We start from the raw sequence: 24859 nt of genomic DNA, 5'->3' as shown, positions 1-24859 counted from the left end.
ATATGTAGCAGGAATGTGATGCTATAAAATAACATATTTCGATGCACAAATATCATAAATATCAATTCCACCGAGAAAGAAAGGAGACATCACGAACTTACGTACTAATCCAATAGTTTTGCTCTTTCTCTTACCTGAATCTGAAAGTTCCTCTCTAAATTCACTCCATGATTCTCGCTCATATGACCCACTAGAGCTTCCCTGGTAAGGTATCTCGTAGAACATTGAACACAAGCATGGTATTTGTCCCCATGATTTCCCACCATGTGTTGGAACAGACCCTCCAGACCTTCAGCACATTTGTCAGAGCAGTACTGGCAATTTTGTGAAGGCTTTCTTGAGTTTCTTTCGGATCTTCTGCCGCCGCCTTGTTGGTGAACCCTTTCAGTATGCCGTTGTCTGAGAGATATGGACAAAAACTTCCTATCGCAGTAGAGGCAAAGGTGTCTGACGGTGGGTGATGGTGGTTTAGGGGGTGATTTGGAACCTTGTGACGAAGAAGATGAAGAAGAAGGGGAAGAAGGTGGTTGTGGAACTGCCAGTTCAGTCGACTGACAATTCTGCAAAACAGAGGCTACTTTGTCCAGAGGTAGACTACAATGCAGACTTGTCATAGAAAAATCCTGGCGTTTAGAATCCTTAGGCTCCTCCGAAGAAGTGTCTAAGGTTCTAACTTCCTCCTTTTCCTGACTGTTCTCGTCGATTAACTGGTTGATACCATTTAACAGATCGTTTAGAAGATCCCTGCAGACATTTCGGAGCTCAGTGTTCTCAGAAACAAATTCCCTATAGTCCTCTTTACTGGCATCATTGTTTCCCTTGTCATCTGACTGATGATCACTTAGCCTTTCCATGATAATCGTCCCTAGTGACTTGCTTTCCTTCCTCTCCTCTTCATGACCCTCGTTCTGCGCAATCTCTTGGATGGATTGGTCTTCGGGCTTCGTTTCTTTTGCAGAACACTTGTTACCCTCAGACATTCCCCCCTTCTCCACAGTGTCAAACTTACAAGACTTCTCTTCGTTAAGATTACCAGTCAGATCTACCTGACTTTCTTCTCGCTCTAAGTAGCCGGACTCCTTAGTTTGCTCCAAATTATCATCCTTATCATCCAATTTTTCATACTCTAGAGATGCTTCCTTGCCTGAGCCAGTTCCTAACGGGCTCTCCGCTTTCTCAGTAAGCTCCGACGGGAAAACAGCGGCCTCCGTTCTACTCTCATTTGGCTTCGAAGGCTCAAACTTGGCCGCTGGACCCTTAGAGTCCTCGTCTTCCTGATCTTCGGTCAGTTTCTCTGGCTCCTTACTTTTTTCAATCTCCTTCTTTCTTCCCACATCTCTGTCGTCATCCTCTTCGTCCTTGATCACTCCGTTCAGCACCGTCATCACATACTTTTCCAAGGTTTCCAGATTTCTCTCTACACTGTTCCTATCGTCCTCTTCCTCCCTAGGCGAGTCCCCACTTCTGGAGTCGGGGACCTTTTTCCTGAGATTGTTTATCACGTTGCTCAGCCTGCTCCGCTTGTCTTGGGCAGTCTGAGCGGATTTGTACGTATGAGCGTGCTTCTCTTGCTGCTGCTGTCGGTCGGTGCTCGCACTGGCCGGGTGGCTCACACCCAGATCGTCGAGACTGTGCGTGGATGCGACCATCCTGACGTCGACGCTCGATGGGGACGACGCTGTCGTCGTAGCGACCGCTGTCGGCGACGCCGTCGTTGACGAGGAGAACTTCGCTGCGCCGAAAGCTTCGGCCGTCTCGCTGCTCGTCTTGCTACCAGCTACGTCTGCAGAGGCTGCTTCTGGAAATTGATCAAATTCAAACTGAAAGGGCTTAGTTACAACTGAGTAGTTCAGATGAGTTGTTAGAATTCAGTAGAATCTCCATTAAGGTAGTTCTCAGCCAACTATGCTAGTTAAATGGGAGTTTGTTGATACGCAACAAATTAAAAGTGAAATGATAGTGCGTAAATTATAGTAATATGTTTTAACACCATTTAAATTTATTTTAAAAAAGTTAAATGTTGATATAAATTATTGTAATGCGAAAATAGGATATTCAATTGACTAGTGTTTGGCTACAATTTATCGACTAGCCTCATTGCAATTGACTAAAAAATTTTACATAAATCTTTTGTTTCATTAGCAATTACGATAACACTACAAGAACAATTTAAAAAAATTAATTCGGTCACTCCTTAACATTTCGATATAATTTTAGGCCAATTTTGGTAAGATTCCTGAATATATATAGTTTTTTGTTTCAGGGAAAAAAAGTAAAAGAAAAGCAGTCTTCAACTCTACTATATGTTACTATGTTAAAATGCACTAATTTTTATTAACAATTTCCCAATAACTATCAGAAATCAGTAATAATACTATTTTAATCAAACAAAGTTAAAATATTTATTCAAATTAATTATAATAATATAAAAAAATAAAAAATATTTGTACTTATACATAGAAAAAGGTAAAAGTATGTTAAATTATTTAAAAATTTTAAGATTTATCAAGTTTTTTAGTTTAAGGAGGTAATATACCATTTTTCACAGTAGATATAATATGTTTATTCATATATTGATATATTTTTATGCTTCTATTAGTTTTTGTACAAGGTTGTACTTTTAGTACAACGTATTTTAAATGAAGTTCAAGTATGTTTTAGAATTATAAGTTAGATATAAGATATAAGGTTTATTAATTAATTCAGAGAGAACTTTGATAAATGACAGAATATTTTCCTTCTGCGCAATTTTTTCTTTTCGCAACTGTACGAATGCATTCTAACTAGGATCAACTAAGATTGTTACAATCAGTTCTACCAGTAATGTTAGAATGATTTACGATCATATCATTAAACGTTAATTACAAATTCTCACTAATAAGGTACTTAAGAGTATTGAATAACAAGCATCTCTACACTCAAGACAGGCTAAAAATTAAAAAGAAAAAGTTAAAAAGACATACACATTTGAAGAGGAAATATTCACATTCCAGTTTTAATGTACTAAAAAAGAAGAACTTTATGTTCTTTGTCTGTCTAATGTGGATCTAAGCTGTTATCGTGGATACCTGGGTATTTTAACTATAATTTTTCATCGCCTAACCAACACTTGCGTTAACAATTGTGATGTATTTTAAAATATATGTGTAACTCGTTGCTTTCACCCCTTGTGACTTTTGGCTCCCAGTTACTCCATAATAAATCAAAACTTGAGCTATGATTTAATAGTAGTCTATCAAAAATAATAAAATTAGCTATCAAAAATGTACTTCAAGTTTAAGACTCATGTTAAGCCAGTTTAATCGAAGTTTTGAATGTTGCTGCTTTTTCGTTTCACGTTTCATACCTACGTCAATTCTATTATATTTTTTATCGACCCATAAGAACGTAAATAACGAAGCGAAAATACTTATGGCCGCATGTTTGGAAAATGGAATATACAACCTACGCAAACGGAAGTAAAAAAACAGGCTGAGTTATATAAGCTGGATGAAGGGGATCAATAATTCCTTAGTTGGCTGAAACGAACGTAAACATAAACGAACTTTTAAATATGTGATTACTTAACAATTATTTTATTTCTGTAAAATCAACAATTTCTCCGATTTTTGTAACGTTTCTTTGACTTTTTAAACGATGCTAATCATTCGTAAATGTCTTCTTGGATAGAGAAAGAAAGTTTTAAAAAATCACATCTTTTCGTAGAAGAAGTAAAATAGGAGTTGAAGCAATTTTTCAACACTAAAAGGTCTAAAGTTTCTTTCTGTTGAAAAGTAAATGTATGCCGTTTCCATCCAGTCATTTGTTTCTGTCACGTAGTTCACCTGAAAAATTTCTTGTGGCTATTGCTATTGTATTACTAAAATATTTTTATGTACAGAAAAGGACAGAAGAAAATTTGAAATTGATCTTTGTAAGTATATGTATATGAGAATTAATAACTGCTATAATAGGTATTTTACTGTATATTGATAAGATTTATCCATTCTGAGATATCTCCACATTCTGTAACAACATAAATATTTAATAATTTTATGTCATAAAATTACTGTATTTCTTCATTTTACTTGCTTTATAGATTTTCTTTTGTTCATTATTGTATATATGTACGTATACGTATATGAATATACGCTGAACGTTAAAGTTTTATTTTTTAAATATTATCTTCAATTTTAATATTGTGTAAAATATCAATGAATTACTTATAGATGATAAGAAACTGAAAATTTGTAAATTCTCTGCTCAGTATTATTAATAATTTTTATCATGGAATGGCAGCAATTGAATCACATCATGTTAGAACACTGACAACAGACTATTTAAGGGTTGAAAATTGCGAATAGGTCATTTTAACCCGATTGATCCTTTTCGTGTTAATAACTCAATGAAAAGCAAACAGTCTTGTGTTCACTTCGACGAAGTGAATTCGGCTTCACAGAGGCTATTGCGTTCATCGATCGTCTTGTATCAGACACCCCGTGCTAATTAATATTTCGCCATTAAACATGCTGTATCGTGTACCAGAGGACGTTACAAAATTAACGGAGTGATGCATCGATATCAATAGAAGTTATATTAAGGGGTAATTTCCAATAATGCAAACTTTATTACCAGTTAAGTGGCATCTATAATACAGAATTTTAGACCTATAATTCTAACATGAGAATTTCGTCTAATTTCTTATGATTGCAGTATAAAGCCACAACTAGGGAATAATTGAGGCGTTGTAGGTAGTAAGGGCGAGCTCAACAAATTCCAATTTTGACACAAACGTTTTCCATTTATTTTCTCTGAAAGAGAATAAAGTTCTAAGTTATTTTGTAATTGTTGAGTTCACCTTTATTATTTACCTGCAACGCCTCAATTGTACCAACATAAAAATAGTAGAAGAGATATTATTCAGTGGAAGGTACTTTTTAACTTTTAGATAATATTCAATATATCCTCACTTTGCTGGGTTGTAAACTCTTTTATCTGATGCTATGAAATCTTAAGCGACTTCTTAAGGATACTAAATCCTAAAGGATCTTTTCCTTCAAAGAAGTAATACTTAATTAATATTCATTACAAAGTCGAGACTAATCAACTACGTTCGACTGTGTGTGACTTGAGTAAGTTGATTAATTTGCGAGAAGAAACGGTAATTAAAATTGAATTTTAATGACCGTTCACTTTCCAAGGGTTCTATTGTTATTTGAACGACTGCGTTTCATAAAATAAATATGATCAAACACTTTAACACAAATCATTCATGTGATTTTAAATAGATACAAAAATACGTAGAGTAAGGCCAACCTGACGATTGAATCAATTAACTGTAAACGATTATTAGCTGTAAGTTACTTCAAGTGGCAACGATTTATGAGCACTGAATTAAATTAGATTCATGAATACATGTTATAGCAGATCCTATTAGTTTTTACCGAGCTGGCTGCAAATTCGTTGGTTTGTTAGCAGAGAATATCAATATATAACAGTATCCCAACTATCTGGTAGTTCATGTAAAACGTTTACGTGGCCGTAAGGCGCATCGAGTGGAACGGTCTAACTTGCATACTCCATTTCCGGTGGACGTAGAGTTTGCAGTGGGCTCCGCAACTCGTAATTGGGTCATTTCGATGATACTATACTGAATATTCGATTAAGGCCTCACTGTAGATTCGTCATCGCATTATTCTGCAATATCCAAAACTCACTGACTCCTTTTAGTGTAGTAACAGAAGGGGATTAATTAACAGTGTGCTTGACATTCGCTATACATTTAAATAGAATAGTCTTAAGTCGGCTACGGATTGTTATGCAAATTCTTATTTCTGTAAATACAACTAGAAAAGTGAGACCCAATTAAAGATTCTTTTATGATATTTGAAAGATGAAGCAAATCTTTAATTAGATTGTATTTCTTTAGTTGTACTTACAAAAATAGGAATTTGCATAAAAATCCGCAGTGTACTTGTGACTATTCTGTTTAAAAGCATAGAGCGAGTGTTAAGGATACTGTTAGTCAGTCACCGTCTGTTTTTAGATTAAAAGGAATAAGTGATTTTTAACATTACAGAATAATACGATGAAGTATATTTAATTTTCTATATTTTGTATACTTTTGCATATTATGTGGATTCTGTACTTTTCTGTGTATTGAAGTGTTTCATAACTGCATCGAGTTCCGCAGTCTAGTCCTAAGAGACTGCACCGGAAGTTAATCTGCTAGGGTAAAAGAAATATGTGCCATTTTCCGCGAAATCGAACATCAAAGTATATATGTGATTTTCTAGTTACCTATACCATAATCTTCAAAGTAGCTAATTGCATAGGTTACATTGCTAGAAGTATACAAGTGATTTTCTAGTTACCTGTACCATAATCTTCAAAGTAGCTAATTGCATAGGTTACATTGCTAGAAGTATACAAGTGATTTTCTAGTTACCTGTACCATAATCTTTAAAGTAGCTAATTGTGTAGGTTACATCGCTAGAATATAAAATGTATCAACCACTTTAATTTAGAGAAATAAATCAGAAATTTTGTTGCATCTCTGAATAGAATGAACCCTTTCAATACTGTTTTTTTTTTTTTTTTTTTTTTACGTAAGATTATGTTAGTTGAATAAATATTACAGAACAACATAAAACGAAGTAACATTTTTTGCTTAGTTGAATCGGTTTCAATTGCGATTGTTTTAATTGAGAAAGCAATAACGAAACGAAGGTACCAAGTAACTATTTGCAAAATAGGCTGAATGGGTTCGTTCAATAAGAACTTCTGATCAAACAAATAAGTTATTATTTGAGCAATCTTGCCGAGACAAGCTCATTCAAATAATGTCCATGTCTGGTTTAAACGATTAACTCCACTGTTTGCGTTCACTCAGGCTGAGTGTTTTGCATTGCGCTTCCCTTGTTTCCTGCTCGCTGCACGTGACGCGTGGTATTGTAAAACAATTTTTATCGCTCGAGGAACCTTGCATACATGCATTTCTCTAATATGCTGTGCACGTTTTATTTATGAAAACATTTTGACTTTGCTTCTGGAATGTTAATTCAACAATCCTGCCATTAGACATAGCGGCATCATTTGGAAGTACTTAAAGGAGACGAATTAGAGAGAGAGAGAACATCAGAAATTTGTTTTGGATAAAGTGCTGCATGTTTTTGGATTACGTTCAGTTACATAAAAGCTAGATTTCATTAAAAAATTATTGATGAAGAAAAATGTTATTTAAGTATCAATTATTGTATTAAGATTGGACTAGATTTGTGTTAAGTATTGTTAAAAATAGTGAAAAGAGGAAAACTGATATCTTATACGCCAAAATTTGAAAGAACCTAAATTGAATGAGATAGTTGAACAGTAAAGTAGAAAAACCACTAATGTGTAGTTCTGTGCGCTTTGCATATTTGAACTCTAACGCCAGAGTATATTGAGTCCACTTGTTTTCTATATGACAAAATACATTGTCATTCTAAGCACCAAATATAGCTTAAAAATTATTTGAAAATTACTAAGTTTGGACTTGTACTATCCTTCAACTCGTCAATTAAATTTTTGAGTTAAGTAAAAGTAGATTGAATTTCTTAAAGTTTACATCTTGTCAAGAATATTCAAAAAAAAGAAAATGAATATCTCATTGAGATACTTGAAAATTGAGAAAAAGTAAAGTTTTTGTGAAAACTTTTTAGTTAAAATTAAAATTAGTTTGTTAAAGATAAGATCTTGTCAAATATAGGTATTTAAACGAATAAAATTGGAGTCTCGTTAAGATAACCCAAAACTTAAAGGAAGTAACTTTTTTCGGATATTTTTTAGTCAAATCTTGCCTAACTTAGTTGAAGTCTAAAGTAAAACGCACAAAAAATGTCCATGTTAGGGAGACTTTTCCTTCCCTTACAAGAGCCCTTTAAAATATTTTAAAAATATGAGTTTCATGAAAATCTTGACGTTAAGTTTTCTTAGAAACACATCACGTATATATTCACATTTTCTTTTTCTTTTCTCAAGATCTGCCTGAAGTATTTTATACACACAACTGTATGACCTCGAATGTAGGTTGTGTTTGGATTAGGTTAAAGTTACGTCTCGTGTCCAATTTTCAGAATGGAAAATTCCCTTCCAATACGATGACCAAAGAATTCGCAAAAATTTCCATTCCTTTTTCCCACTGTTACAGTTTTCTCTCCTTCATGCTCCCCTACATCCCCCTTTCTCATCTCGTAAACAATATTTCCGCTCCTCACGGGCGTCCTCATTCGACCAGCTTCTAGGGTGGGATGTGAGGGACAAAGGGAGAGATAGGGTGGAGTGAATGATTAGAGAGAAGCAGAGGGGACGAGAAGCAAGCGCGTGAATTAGAAAGAGAAAGGGGAGTAGGAGTATAAAGAGAGAAGGATGAGGGAAGATGGAAATAAAAAAGGGCGACAAGCAGAACACAATGCAGAGGAGAGAAACGAGTGGAGCGAGAATTGAGGGAACAAAGACGCGGCAAGGGAAAGAAGAAAACGAATAAAAGGGGGAGGGGAGGGAAATGCATATACAGGGTGTTGAAGCAGTATGAAAAGGGACACGAAACATTACCAATCATCAAACAGTAAATCTATTAGGTGAATAAACAAGTTAATAGTTTATTAAACGAGAAGTTCATTTCTTCAGATGTGTTCATTTTATTTCTTCTTTTGAACGCGCTCTCTACTAGGGTTATACAGAGCGCAAACAATATACGTAGAAATATTTTAAAAGGTGAGAGGGGAATTTAAATGGAATAACAGATGTCCTATGAATTAGTATTCGATTTGATTCCATTTTGCAATAATAATGCCTTTACGTTAACGTATCTAGGTATATACTAAACCCACAGTAGGAGGATTCTGTAATTTTATAGATATATTGAACCACAGAAATAAAGTAAAACAGTTTTTATGCATTTTGCCGTATATATTACAATTTAACTTTTATAAACTATAAATATTTATAAATTTTAGATACTAAAACTCTTTTTGTCCCGTTTTTCTCTTCAATGCATCTATAAAATTACAGAATCGTCTGACTGTTAGTATACAATATGTATAATGTACAATATAAATAGCACATTGTTGCTCATACATGACGCAGTGGAGAACATGTTAAACAAATTTCGATATAAGATATGTTTGTTGAGTTTTACTTTTATCAATAGACTGAAATTAATGGAAATTGATATTCTTATAAATACGGCTAATGAAATGGAACTCAAATACAGATCTTGTCCACCGTTAAAAAATAATATTCTAACGTGTATTTTAGATATTTTGTATATTTTCGCAAATTATGCGTATTCTATACTATTTTGAAAACTTAAATTTCTCATAAATGCATAAAGATCCGTGGTCTATTCATCAATAATGTAATTGTTATTTTATCCATTAATCTTCTATACTTTTATTACTTTATAAGCACCATTTTTTATGAAACTTTACTTTTAGAATGCAAATCAATGCGTAATGTTTCGTTGAAAACTTAATATGACTGTATTATTTGCAACAAGGAATGATTACGGAAAATAAAAATATGTAGTCTTTTGGGAAACTTTTTTTCTGAAAGAGATTGCATTATTCGAAACTTTGTATTATTCGCAATCAAAGTTGGTCGAGCGCGTTGCAACATAAAAATTTGCATACAGCGCGTGATACAAGCTTTTTAAGTAACTTTCTGCGGTTCGTGGAGAAGAAAACGAGAACCGAAAGAGAATATCACATACAGATAATCTTCAAAGTATTTTCTGATAGAAAAGAAGAGATAGGAGAGTACTTGATACGCAGTTGCAATATATGGTTCAAATTTTCAATGTTAGTAGCTGAGAAATGCAGACGTATTTAAAAGAATTCGCTATCTTAACATAATTGTTTAAGTTTGATTTATGCTTATTAGAGAAACTAAAATTAGTAAAAGAATTATCAAAACACTCGAAATAATTGGTTAGACCCTTTATTTTATCTAACAATAGGGTGAAATAGGGGCAAAGCGAAATGATAAACCAAACTAAAATAGTGCTTTCGCTGTTAGTAGTGCTAATAACGGCTGTTTTAGTAAATATGATACAAATGGAAGCCATAATTGAGCCGTTTACAGGCCAAAGTGATTGGCCTCCACTTTTCGAATGTTTGGAGTTAATCGGTTTGACAAATGAGCAGCTCAATTATCTACCAGCTCGTTTGTCAGTTAAGTACATTGTTTACAGATATTCGGATTTGCAACATTTTTTGTATAACACTGTTATTTTTCAAATCAGCTGAGTAATGTCGTTATATATGTTAAATATGACGTTATATACGTTATATACGTTAAATATGAAATTCATATATTTTTCTTTCAATGAACCCAGAAGCAAAGTCAAAGGAATAAAGCAAAATATTTCAAACGATGCCTGCAGTTTCTATCTCTGAGTCTGTAATTTTGGTGACTTTAGAATGACCAGAAAATGTTGGTAAAAGGAAAATAAAGTAGTACAGGTAGAGATAGAGGATAAATGTATTGATCACAAAAAAGAAATAAAAAGAACTCTAATGGACTTTCATGTAGCAATGGCATGGAAAAACTCGACTTGCTTCAGCTTAACATAGATATATGTCTGTATTAATTCAATACTGTGTACTTCCAGAAGCAACGGAGCTTTAGTATTGTAAATTTTAAAAGATAAAAGTGAATAAGTCTGTTATTTATACTTTAAATATTTCCCTTTGCATCTACTTTCTTTATATTTCATGTTCTTTAAATATTAAATTGACTTTAAATTAACACTAAATAGAACTAACGATAACCTCACACAAATTATTTACTTGAAGATCTATCATTATGATATCCTTCGTAGTTCTAGCGTTGAAGATATCACTTATACCAAAGAAGATAGTTTAAATACACTATGAATTTTTCTTTATTACCCGAATATTTCTTTACTGCTTTTCAAAAACAATTAAAAATGATATCCTAACCATTACCACATGTATTTCATTGTGTACATCAATAGTTACCAAAGCAACTCGATTTTCCATGTACATGTACCGTATACTTTATCCAACAATGTTTTAATCCCCTTTGTCGCTTGGAAAACATTTCGAGTACCTTAACAACTGCAAAAAGGAGAAACAAAAAGTAAAGAAAACCGCTGTCAGAATGGAAAAAGGAATATAAAAATCCATGATTGCAAAAGGGGAAACGGAGGCAAGGACAGTAAAAATGAGGGAACCAGAAGTGGCGGCGAAATGAAGAAACCATAAAAAAGGGAGAGGGTGATAAAAGAAACTGAGGCCAGAGAGAAAGATAAAACCGTACACACAGTCGACGCTTCTCCTGACGCCGTTTCATCCGGAAGTTGGGACGGAGGGGGAACCCCAGAATCGATAACCGCCCCTCTGCCACGTCGGAAGGGGTCGCTACCCTCCTTTTAAGAGAAAGGGAGAGAGGAGGCTCGACACACCAGGTCGGCCCCTCGCAGGGAAAAACCGGCTGGCTCGATGAACGATGACGCCAGCGATGACGCCGATTCTTTAAAAGAGACTTTAAAGCCCCTCGACATTAGGTAATGATACGATTTTCAGTAAGCGGGGATTTACTGGAGTTTCAGCTTTGTCAATTCTCTACATTGTCTCAGAGATTATTTGTAATCCAGGAATGAATATAGTTTGCTGAAGTTAGGAACAATTGATTGTTTGTGCAGTGAAGTTTGTAATCTAATATGAATGTGCATCTTAATCCATCAATGCCTAAAGTTGCGTACTGTGCAGCGCTGGTAAGGTTGCACCAGAGACACATTTTGACGTAGCAGTAATGTTCCGTATAATAGGGGATACGTCGATTTAGTTAGCAGTTATGATTAGTTTGGTCAATAAGACGCCAAATTCAGATGTATCTGAAAGTGGGTGTGAAGTCAGGCGATTCCATCCACTGTAACCATATGAAGACTTCAGGGGAAAACTATAAGTTCATTTTTTTCGATTTTTTGTTTCTGACATTATGTGGTAGACGAGATGGTGCATTTTAATTATTTATAGCGAAAAGGTGAGAGTTCTCGATAGATTCCAAGATATAAACATTTTTGTAAAACATATACAGGGGGATAACTTGATAAGTCTATGAGAAATCGATGAATACATGTTGAGTCCACGCGATATTTTAATGTTTAATAATTTTACTGAGGAACGTTCGTCACACTAAATATTCGATTTGCTTTCCAAGGAGAAGTTTAAAAATTTATACAATTAAAAGTACTTTGCAGTTCAGTAGCTAAAGAGTTTTTCGAAAAACTTCGATACTGAATCTTACTATATGAGCAATACTAATAAAACTAAAATTTAGTACTGTTATTTTCGCATTATTAATGTTATTCCCATATTTCAACTTCTCAACATCTTCTATCAACTTTAATTGCGTGATTTTTCCTGTTTTTATTTTATATTTTATTTAAGTAGTAACATTTTTTCCTGTATAAATTGTTTCAATAAGAGATTATTAGATTATCTTCTGCATTAAGTTACGGTGTCAAATTTTCAATATAATCAAAAATACCCTTGTATAAGCCGAAAATCAAACACCAAAATAGTTTTATGAAAGTGAGACTCATTTAAAATATTTCAAAGTTTGAAATCGCTCTCGTATAAAATTACGAAAATTTGACTTATTAAGTTCTTCCCTTGTGGTCTTTATATAGATTCACATATTTTTCAGTTGCAACCTTACCAGTTCTATACAATACACGCAACATTATTGAAAAACATAAATGTATACATTCTATACATTGCATACTAAATGAAATGGATCCACAAAAAATAGTCTATGACTTATATAAAATTGGTGAACTCTAATGTTATAAATACACAACTTTTTTAGTTTCCAAAATGTTGTACAATTTAAATCAGAAAGGAGAAATAGCAATGAAGAAAATATGAAGTTAATCTTTAGATTTCCTTTAATAAAAGCAACATGGAGAGACACAATCCAATAATGTAGATTCACTAAAAAAATAGTGTGGTTGGTAGTGTTAATTAAATCTAAGAATCGAATACTATTAGAAAGTTTTAGATCAGACTCAAATCCATGAACAGACGTACCTACATACACGCAATACCTAATCTGTTCGTTTATAATTACAGAAATGGAACTTGTTGCTGTCGCAAAAATTAATTACTCTGAAAGCGTATACAAGTTATTTTATAGAAAAGAACTAGGTAACATAAAATATGTGGACAATTTTTACCCTCTTGGGTTTTCTAGCATTAATGGAAAGTAGACTTATACAGCAGTGTGTACGTTTCATGCTACTAGGGAACCCTTGGGCACGTAGACATGAATAGTTACTTAAACACATCTTGTAACATCTAAAGTAATGGAAATGTAGATAGAGGTACACTACGATAACTGTTGTAGGTAACTATCAATAAATCGGTTAACCACCCAACGTAGAAGTTATTAGCAACTTCTGAAATGAATCATCCCCTAGTATCAGAAATATGGAATTCAATAGTGCAATAGAGCTGAATCACAGAGAAATAGTACCTGATATTATTAAAATTGAAATTTATGTACAGAGTGAGTCACGCAATTGGAACAGGTTACGTGCGTCTCGAATTGAGTAATAGATAACAGGAAAACTGTAAGAGGAAAGCTAAATAGCATAATAATGTCCATTTTTCTATGCCTTCAGTTTCTTCACAAGTGCCACAATGCGCCTGAAAAATGCAAATGCATTATTCTTTTTAACAGAGTCATATATTCTTTTCTACTCGTGTCGATTTCTCGGGATGTCTGCGTAAAAAAGTATTAGGCTGCGGTTAGTGGATGCAGTTTCTGACGAATATGTCCAGACTATTTATCGTACGAGCGAGGCAAATTCAGACATATTCATCAGAACATCAGTTCGTCAGGGAACGCATAGCTAGAGCCTTAGAGCTCTTTCATACAGCGATTCGTGAATCGCGATTCACGTATGATAGATACTGGATACCGACCGTACACGTAATTAAATGGAAGCTTTCACGCGGCGATTCTCGTGAGGTACAGAATCGCGATACGAATTTCGTGTATCCACGATCGATCGGCCGCCAGCGGCGACTTTCTTCAAAAATCAATGCGAACGATGAAGTATGGAAACAAGTGATGGCGTAAATTTAGAAAAACTGGCGAAATTCATTTTTTCAACATATGCGTAGGAAAAAGTTGAATATAGGAAGAACAAAATATATTATTGGAGTTTTCATTCATTATTTTATCTATATATAATATCTATTTCTTGATCTGTACAAATTCTATGTGGAGTATACATATGAAAATAGTTAAAGAATTTATTAGAGTCCTTTTGAACTTCTTCAAATAATACGTGGAAAGTTTTTTCTTCTTTGGTCAAAAATGCGTATGTTATGAAAAAGATTATTACAATCGAAAGACAAATCAACGATTTTTAGCTACGAAATTATACATACATTTTATGTAATTTGATCCACGCAAAATTATGTTCCACGTTAACGATTTTGTTAATTTATGGCATAGTTTCGAATTCAAAATCACTTCAAAGACATGATATAGTTTTGTCATTAGCTACAACAATATGAAATCAAAATTATATGATCTCATTTAAAGAATTCAAGGTCAATTTGGTCTCTTCTTGAAGAAAAGCTTCTTAGAAATTTTTAATATCGTAATGTGTAGCCCATTTGAAACTAATTAGCTGATGTTGGCAATAGTTTTTTCTAAAATTATCGAGAAAGCCTGAAAAATCAAGCTTTTCGTCAAATTTTGACGCGCGATCTTATTACAATCATATGTTTGCCTTCGTTGTTTGTAATTGAAAAAACAAAGAAAAATATAAACGCAAATTGCAAATCAGGAATCAATATACGGAAGAATCGTCGAACGCGAATCGCATATCGCATACGTGAATCGCGATTCCTGAATCGCTGTGTGAAACAGGTCTTAGAATACGTTTAAAAAATTAATGATATAGGTATTTGACATTTTTGACAAGTTGTTTGCTTTATAAAACTGTGTCTGAGAGGCAACCTGATTCAAGTTCTTTTACGCTATTTTGTAGAAGAGCTGCAAAATAAATGCGATCAGGAATTTCTTATCACAGTAAGTATTTGCAGTTTGTACCATTTTACCTCTTGTGGTACGTAAGCAAGTTGGTATGCTTGGGGATAAGAACAATTGCTGCTAGATGAACTATTTCCATGAGTGAGGTGTGAATGAAATGTGTGTAGGTGAATGTTGAAGAGTTTCGTGTGACTGTTTAGATTAAGTGTCGAGTGTCAGAGGTTTCAGAGAATGCTTAGCGCAGTTCAGGACCAGGGATACAAGGCTTGGGTGTGTGATGATGGTGTGAATCTGTAATCCCTTTTCAATTTTCAATTTTTTCATAACTATTTTCTTTTGTTACGTTATCATCTTCGCTGCCGATCTGAAATGGGTGGCTATCCCAAACTGCCAACCACAGAGCTTCCATTAAGCAAACATAGATCCATTACGTGATGGTGCGTGATCTGTTACTTGCAAAAAATCCTCATCACGCGTTGCCGCATAATCGCCAGCGAAAGTATTGTAAAAAGTGCATGAGTCAGACTCGTTGAAAAAGGTAAAGAGGTTAAGAGAATGAAGAGCATATGAGTTCGAGATCAGTTGTTAAATGTCTGTAGTCAAGTGGAGTTCAAAGTCGGAACGTATTGTACAATTGTTTTTTTTTATGTACTAAATATCTTTTAACCTTAAAGCACTAAACACCTGTTTAATTCCCCTACGCTACTATTAGATCTCCTTTGCTTGTAATGAAACTCAAATGGATTCCTATTATTCTAATAAAATTAGGAAAAAGTAGTAAACTGTTGTATAAAATTTAATTTTGAAAAATTGGACTTGGGTTAGTTTGACTCTCAAATGGATGTTTGGATATTCCCTCTTTATGTAGTAAGTACTTCACGCATCATTTCTTAATGTTTTTCATAACGATTTTATTGTGGTCGCTGTTACCACATTTTTTGAACAATGTAGTTTAATTCTTTAATTCCATCTTTCAAGTCGTCCAAGGAATAAATGGACATAAATGCACTTTATCTTTGAAGTGTCCCATAAAAAAGAGTTAAGTGGATTTAGGTCTAGAGAATGTGGTGGCCAAGGTGTACTGTGTGTTCTAAGCCATCTGTTAGGATAAGTTCGTCATATGCAATTTGTTGCAATGTGTGTATTTTGTGCTGGGACACCATCTTATGGATATTTCAAATTCAGTTGTGCTTGAAAAAGAAGAATACCAATGAAATCAGATAGTACAAATTCCAAAAAATATAGATATTTTTCACCATTAATATTATCTATGAAGAATTGTCTCACGAAATAATGATTTTTTAAACATTGTACCGCAATACTTGTTACACACAATGCTCCGAGGAATTAATACTAGTAAAAAAATATACGCTTCCATTAGAAAAAAAGTACATTTGTATTTATCAGTATAGGTATCGTTGCACTTATGAAAGAAGTGAAGTCGTAAAAAAGTAGACATTATCCATTCAACTTTCCTGTTTACAATTTTCTTATGTGTATAAATATTTTATATCATATTGGTAATCATCATTTATTTTTTACTAACTTCTTACTTGACTCATAGCTCTTCTTTTTGCAAAATTATAGATACTGCTTTTTTGTATACCTTCGTTTACCTTCTAAAGTTCCTTCTGTTCGCTACTGTTACAAGTACATGAAGTACACATACGCCAAGTAAGCTAAAGCTAAAACTGTTGTTGATAATAAGTAAGAAAATTCACAACTTTTCATTTTATTAATTTCTGTTCAATATTAAAACCTGAATTAGTATAAATACTGTGATCCCCAGTATATTAAATATGAATTAATATATACTAGTATATGATTTATAAATGAATAAAGATACCAGTGCTATAATAAATTTTAAAATATTGATTAATGAATAAATTCCAATACTACGCCCTAATTATAACACATTCCAATTATTTGCTAAAACCTACATTTCAATAGAAACAGTTGAAATTTCATGTGTGCAATGGAACTAAGCACAAGTGGCAACACCTAATCACCTAAAGACTCTTAAAAAGTCATACCTAGATTATTATATCCATTAACGAGCAGGACCTGTAAAAATCAGTGATAGCAATTCATCATCACGTCACATCAAGTCGAGCTAGAGATAGAATGCCAAACTAGTCTAAAAAGGGCACAAACAGGCAACTAGATAAGAAACTCATCACCGAAGATCCACTGCAGATCCTAGCAACCGCCATTTCGTGCATATTGCAAAAAACGTGGCAGCCAGGAGAACACAAAGCGAGGGGGGAAGATTAAAAGGAATGGATCATGCAAAACCTGGCAGCGATCCAGCCGAGACTAGGATTCCAAAATCGTGATCCAGGGGAACATGCACGGGTCCATCAGATTGAGGTTGTTAATGATGATTATGAGAGCTTTATAATTTCAGGTCACGCTCGTTAATGATCCCTCGAGCCTGCATCATCGACGACCTATTGACGAATTCAATTGCTTTGGAGAGAGCTTACAAGGTTTCCTATGTTAACAAGCAACTAGGATCAGCTATGAATGGAACGTGCTTGTCAATCGCCGATTTTGATGAAATTTTGTGGGCTTATAGTGTAGTCGAAAATTGGTTGGCTAGCATGCATATTAAAGGGGTGAAAATTACCCTTAAATCAGAGACAGAAAACCTATTTTGCCTAATATCTCAAAATCTATTGCGTATAGGATAATGGGGTAAATGGGTTGAATGCGTATTTGTGAACGTCGAATCGATTGCAGTGAAAGTCATTTGAATTTCGAATCGTTTGCACTTTCCATTATAGCGACGTAACGTTATAAATATTCGTTAATTATGTTATTATTCATACGTTTAATAGACTAATTAACAACACAAATGTATCATAATACAATGATGAAAACATCACACGAATATAGATACGTTTTCCTTGAAACAATTCGTTTCAGAATTCAGATTAACACAAAATATGAATAAATTATGTTGTTTTTTATTTGGTTACAATGCAACAATTCAAATATCTATTTTATTCATATTTTATGATTTGGTTTATAGTATTCATACATGAATTTGTGAAAAAGTTGATCAATATTTTATCAAGAAAAGTAATAAAGACATACTAACCTTTTATATAATTTTCTAAACAAATAGGAATTTTTCAAAACTGCTTATACAGATCGATTTATCGTTAAAAAATATGCAAACGTCTGATTTATATCATTTTTTTACATGCAATAGTTTTTGAAATATTAAACCAAGTAAGTTCATCACCTTCAACTTCAAGGAAGTTGTTACCCTTGTGACATATTTGTGACAGCTAATGAGAAAAATACATGCCGAATAATTTCACCTACTATACAAACCTGCAAGGTTTCATTAAAGTCTAAGTAAGACTGCAACATTGGAATAGTCTCATATAAGTTCATTTTGACACATTTCAATGTGCTAGCCATGTAAAACAATTGAAAAAATTTCTTTTCTACCTATACCAATGAATCTCGTAGAAGTGTTTGAAGATATTAGTTGTTAGCATTTAAAAGAATTAATAAGTAAATGACCAAATTCTAATTGCGTTGTGTTGGAATTATAAAATGTAATTTTTCTGTTATATTCAAATGTCGCGCCAGTGCTATCACGCGAGCTTTCACGATATGTGACCCTTGTCGTTATCTTTATAATTAGAACATCGTCCTCATTACTGATTACGTAGAGACGATAAAGGATCAACATGTGTTTTTCAGCAACAAGCGTTAGGGTTATTACTATTGTAAAGTACCACAAAAGTTACTTTTTTACGAAAAAGTGTCGTTTCAAGCAAAGTTTTTTGTATTTTTGTTATACATATATAATCTTTGTTTTTTTTCTGTATTTCTAAATAATAAATACTAAAGAATATGAAATGTTGAAACACAGTGGGAAACAACAAATTGATTTGGTACTTATTTACTGTGTTTGTTTAATATACCCTACAAAAACTCAACCAAATTTGTAACCGGACTTCCCTCCAACTTTTTAGCATGTAGCTTTTTTATAAGAGAACTATGATCTATTGCGAATACAGATATTTGCAAAAAGTGTGTTTGGAGTGAACTAGATGAACGAAAAACTCAAATTTTTAGTTCAATTTAAATCTCTTTTAAGTTAGAAGATTCTTTAGAAGAAATTCCCAATAACTTGTGTAATTTGGTGGTAATTATGAATGTGGTCTAAGTAAAAGATCTGAAGAACTTGAATTTATCGAGGCAATATTAAATAAATAACGAATTCAATTTTTTTAGAGTTTTGCCTTAGACCACTTTCATAATTATTGACACAAATATTCTAATCTACATTACACAAAAGATAGAATAAATACAGTAGAAAGTTTGAATTCTTCAAAGCGAAAACCCAAGTTACTTGATTTGTCAATTTGATTATTCCAACCCTTAAATTATTGTAACTTCTTAAAATATGTATAAATGAATTATAAAAGACCCAAAACTTAAGCTTCATCCTGAAACCTCCTGCGCTTAACACACTGTACGTTTTTAACTGAATCCTCCGCCTGGATAGACGTCCTAAATGGATTTTCTTATCGATTAATGTCCTTAAATTTCCATGGAAGACTCATAGAAACTGTTACTAAAAAACATGTTCTAGTTGCAACGTCTTCAGCTACCCTCTAAGATTTTAAGTTCAACTTGATGCACAGGAACATCCTTACCATTGTTAGAATATTTCAAATAATTCACAGCATCGAAAAAATAATTTGAATACGATACTACTTTCAGCGAAGTTTAGCTTCCCATGAAACCGCAGATCCGAGAATCCTCACTATCAGCCATCTGACACGATTTTCAGCATTCTATTGTCCCTGAAGGAATCTTTCACGAGAATGTTACCAGGAAGTGACCTGGATAAGAGGATGTCTTCAGCAGAGCTTCATCGATCGAAGGCCTACATTGCAACCCCTAAATACCACTCCAATTCTCCGACGTTCTTCAAATCCTGTCGAATGAAGCCCACTGCATCGTTTAATCAAACACGACACGAAAAATTCGAATGTAACATTAGCTTGGACATCGTTCAACGATTGCTGATGGAGCAGCAGTCGCGCTCGCTTCTTCCTGGCCAAAGTTTGAGGAAGTTACAAAGCGCTCAACGATGATCGATGATCATCTCTGTTACTATTATACAAACGTTCTCGCTGCTGTTTTCGCGGTTATAGATTTTCTTGAGCATAGTATTTAGCACAGACTGATTGGTAAGAAAGTTACAGAGTTAATGAGGTGTTGTTAGAAGAGAAAATCGATGAGAAATAGGGTGTTCCTACTTTGAAATTTATAGAATGAAGTAAGCATAGTAAAGTATCTTGATTGGTGAGGTGAGCTTCTCATTTCTAACGTTTACTTTTGATGAGTCTTTATTAATTTGTAGAAACGTGTTAAATTCAATACGTTTTCGGAGTAATATAGTGAATACTTTATGTGTTCTTTGATTGATTTGAGGATTTAAAGATTTGAATATCTAAAGATCTAAAATTGAATAAATTATTAATTTGAAAATTTAAAACTTTGAAGATTTAAGAATTTAACTAATTGAGCATTTAGAACCTTAAATATTTTAAGGTATGAAAATTTAAATGTTTGAGAATTTAAGAATTCCTGCATTTTCAAATTATTCAAGAGCCTAAGGAGCAACATTTATTATTAATACTGCCCTTCTTAGTTAAAATGCCTTAACTAGTATCTTTTATTTTTCAAAATACTTTTTTCGGTTTTTAAGCACAGTTGAACAGCCCTATGTGCTCTGTAGAGATCTACAAACAGATCATTTGTTTTTCGTAACAGTTTTTCACGTAGTTTCACTAGCTTGTAATATGTTATGTATCACGTATTAATTGCAAATTAGACAGTTCTAAACTTACATCACACAATTTCAAGTGTTTTCTACATTTATGTTCCATTTCACTTTTATTATACAGTTAAAGTTCTATTTGAAGCATTTAATTAATTACTATGTGAAGAACGCGAAATAATAACTGAATTTTTAACTTAAATAACGAAAGACAAATATAACAGAGAAAATGATAGGTCTCCAGTTTTTTCGAATGTTTCAAAATGCTAGATAGGCAATTTTAACTAAGAAGGGTATAGTACCTCATAAGTAACTAATGCCCATGTAGCTCCAATTGTGAGTACAGGCGTATTTGACTTGGTGAGTTCCACAAACTAGACAAAGACTCATCAAAATTGACTGTTCCACTTGGAACTCTCTCCTCCTGAGGAAGCAAGTTTCCTAACTGCATGGAATAAAGAAAATTTGGCTACATTGTTTCTCCAAAAGACAAAGAACCTCGATGATTCAATCAACTTGTATCGCTGAAAATGTAATTCCGTGGGTGGTTACAGCACAGTCCAATCTCCAGGATCACCTGACCGTTTCTTTAGCTGCAGTTGCCCCTAGAGAAAATACTAGCTCTTTTAGATACAGGCGAACCGACGGTCGTTGCAGTAAATCTACGTCGAATGCTCTTCCACCTCGCAGGAGGCGCTACGTTCTCTGGAAAATTGCTGCAGCGCTAGTAGGTCGTACATTCTGTCCCCTGAAAAGCCTCTTTTCACCAGTCTGACACCCTTTCAGGCCGACTCACGTCTCCCCAAGAACATGATCGTGTCCAAGTGATTAGGCGGACAGCGTAGTGACGCTAGAGACCAAGGAATCAGTGTTAATCCATGTTTCAGCTGTTCCAAGGCCTGCTGGATACCTCGTAGAGCACGTATCACCGACTGCCTCGGTGATCCCTCAAATTTATCGCGAGAGGTGGCAAGACACCATATGTGCACTGGACCTAGGTCAACATACAGTCCCTGTGTTTCAGGTAGCGATTAGCAAGTATCTAGGTCTAACCAGTAGATAAAATTCAAGGTGTACAGCTGGCAAAAAATGCCTTGAATTTGGATACTGTTGCATTTTTAGTAACATAATTTATGATCGATTTTTTCCAGATTTGCAATTGTTTGACTTGGCAATACATCCGTGTTAAAACACAAGGCATATGTAGTAAAGATCTTCTTCATTATGAACTCTTGCTATTTGCCTTATTTCTTGTCATTATTTACTTGTTTTTTCTTTCATTCTGACGTCTGATAATACAGAAATGAGTTATTGGTGCCTTGATTAACCTTGGGAAGATATTTCTTATTCACTATAAACCAAAATTTAGAACTGTTATAAGCTTTATTAAAAGAAATTTGTGTACCCGATAATAATTTGAAGAAAATTATTTGTTACACTACTAATCGTTAATGCTATAATACTTTTTAGTCACTACTTTTTTAATACATATTTCACATAATATTACTCTTTCAGATGTCTTTAATACTTTTCAAAATATTTGGTCGAGTTTAATTATTGAGAATTTTTATTACTATTTGTTTACTATTTGGTTTTACGTAGACAATTTAGGATATTTTAGTATAATACAGTCTCACACTACTGCTGATGGTCAGAGTAATTAAAAAGTTTTTGCGTTTGCGGTATTGGTTGTTTGCAAATGAAAAAGAACTTACTTCGACGATGGTTAATATAAGCAACCAAAACACATTTTTTAATAATACTGCTTATTAGTAATAAATCATAGTAATAAGTCAGCAACAAAACTGCTTACAAATTTATGTTTCTATCAGGGGATTATAGAACATATCTTTAATTTTTTAACTTAAACCACTTATAGCTTCTCCACAATAATTTTTACAATTTCGAAAACAGTTGTTATTTTTTATTTCTGTTACAAATAGACGGATTTTTATGCTATTTCATATTTTCATAAATACAACTAAAGGAAGAGAACCTAAACAAAAATTCGCTTCCTCTTTCAAATATTATAATTTGCACTCTACTTTTTATATTGTCTGTTTTTAGATATTACATGCATTTTGTAACTTTTAACACGTTTCAATTTTCCATAAACGCATAAAAATCTGCCGTTTATTTATAAACTCGATACTTGCCCCAAATTTCAAACTTATACCATGTAAACCCTGTATTCTATAATTTTCTCTAAAGGATGTCCTTCACACGACGCCAGATTTCCCATTTTCTTATAACCAAGACGAGAAACGAGGCGAAGGTGTTCCAAAAATCTTTTCAGATAAAATCATTTCTGTTTAAGATGAAATCAGAGAACTCGCAGGATTCAAAGGGAGCAAGGGGTCTCTGTAAAGCTCTTTAAGAACTCGGTCTTCCTTTTACAGCGACGTCCAACGAGGAGAAATAAAGCGTGACGGAGCAGGCAGAACGTGTCGTAGCTCTCCGATTCGAGCGCGAGCCTGGCGAGCACACGCTGCGGATTTTACAAGGAACATCGGCTCGTGCCAGTGTCAGTACGATCCTATCGGTCATAACTCAGCCGTCGGACTTCCGCCCGCGGTGAGGAAGGTGAAAAACGGCGCGAAAAGCAACTCCGCGGATTCAGCAAACCGAGCGGGTTCAACGAACCTAGTTTTAATTACACGGCTGCGCTACGCGTTCAACGATACACTCAGTCGGTAGCGTCTTTCAGACGCGCTCTCTCCTTCCCTCCCGATTAGCATGATCATCTTTATTAATTCGAGGACACGTTCCACTAAACCTGCCGCCTGTTCCTACTCACGGGCGAAAGGAAGGAATCGCTCTGTTTTCTAAGAGCAGATGACTCGTATAGTTCCAAAAGTTCCAGAGAGCATCTAGGATAAGATGTCAAGTTACTGTAATTTTAAGGATTGACTCTAACATTGCTGTATCGTTTTTTATTTATCGACCAAAGACTTGTTTCTTTTACTATTTGTCATTATTTAATCTGTTTATCCGAAGTAGGAGAATGGGTGATTCTTAAAATGTCTACTTTTATTTGAAGGTTGATCGATTTGGAAGTAGTATTTCGAGAACGATTACAGTTATTTAATCAACACACATATTAAAGGAAATAAATCAATCAATCCCTGAATTATGATAAGTAGTAGGTATGTTTGATGACGCTTGTTAAAAAAGTTATATTTTATTATATTAGTAACTTAAACGTTATAATTACAGGCTTTTCATTCATGTCTTACTTTCACTTTATTGAGAAAGTATCAGTGAAAAATTTATGGAAAAAAGTGAGTGATATGTTTTCTTCCAAATAAATTGCAGTTTTAATTGTATGCTATTTATTGTGTAGGATTTCAAAAGGTCTATTTGCTATTTCAACTAAAATAACTTGGAGTGACAGTAATTGACACTGTGTTAATAATTGGATCTTTTACCCAAATCACAAAAACAGCAAAAACATTTAAGATGTTGAAATCTGAGCAGTTCAGATGTTAAACTGAATTAACTACAATTCATTCTATTCAAGCAACAAATAGGGATAATTATACATCTTTTCAACTTTTCCTTGCCTTGAAATGCACATAGATTGAGATATACCATATCGTATAGTCGTATACTATACCATACAGAGTAAATTTCAAGCAAATGAAGGAACATGTGAACGTCAAGGAAGATGTCAAATGTGCATGTTTTGTTTAAAAAATACGTAACCAAATAACCAGGATGCATCACCTTTATTATTTTTGCCTGACAGCTTGAATTCAAGTTACTTTTGAATTCGAATCACTTCAATTAAAGAAACTTGACATCGGGCTACTTAAGGGGGTACGATCAGATATGTCAAACTGGCGACATTACCGACAAAATTAAGCAAAAGCGTCGTCCTACAACTTTCGTCGTTATATAAGTAAATTTTGAGCTGGAAATGGGTTCATTCGAAAGAAAAAAGTTTAACGCAGCGCAGTCAGCTCGAGATTTAACGAAATTCTGCAAGCA

The 24859-nt window shown here is 33.8% G+C and overlaps 1 protein-coding gene across 6 annotated transcripts in view; it reads right to left on the bottom strand.

Annotated features, from left to right (window-relative positions):
• The window catches only part of LOC143181101 (uncharacterized), a 110922-nt gene that overhangs the window by 30364 nt on the left and 55699 nt on the right, over positions 1 to 24859 (bottom strand). For all 6 annotated transcript variants that reach the window (XM_076381326.1, XM_076381321.1, XM_076381325.1 and 3 more), the window contains exon 3: positions 135 to 1798. In XM_076381326.1, the coding sequence (XP_076237441.1) occupies positions 135 to 1798 (1664 nt within the window). The remainder of the gene's footprint in view (positions 1 to 134; positions 1799 to 24859) is intronic.

Source organism: Calliopsis andreniformis, chromosome 6 (genome assembly GCF_051401765.1).
Source record: "Calliopsis andreniformis isolate RMS-2024a chromosome 6, iyCalAndr_principal, whole genome shotgun sequence".
Taxonomy (NCBI): Eukaryota; Metazoa; Arthropoda; class Insecta; order Hymenoptera; family Andrenidae; genus Calliopsis; species Calliopsis andreniformis.
Note: the sequence above shows the minus strand (reverse complement) of the source record. Positions and strands in the feature narration are given on the sequence as shown.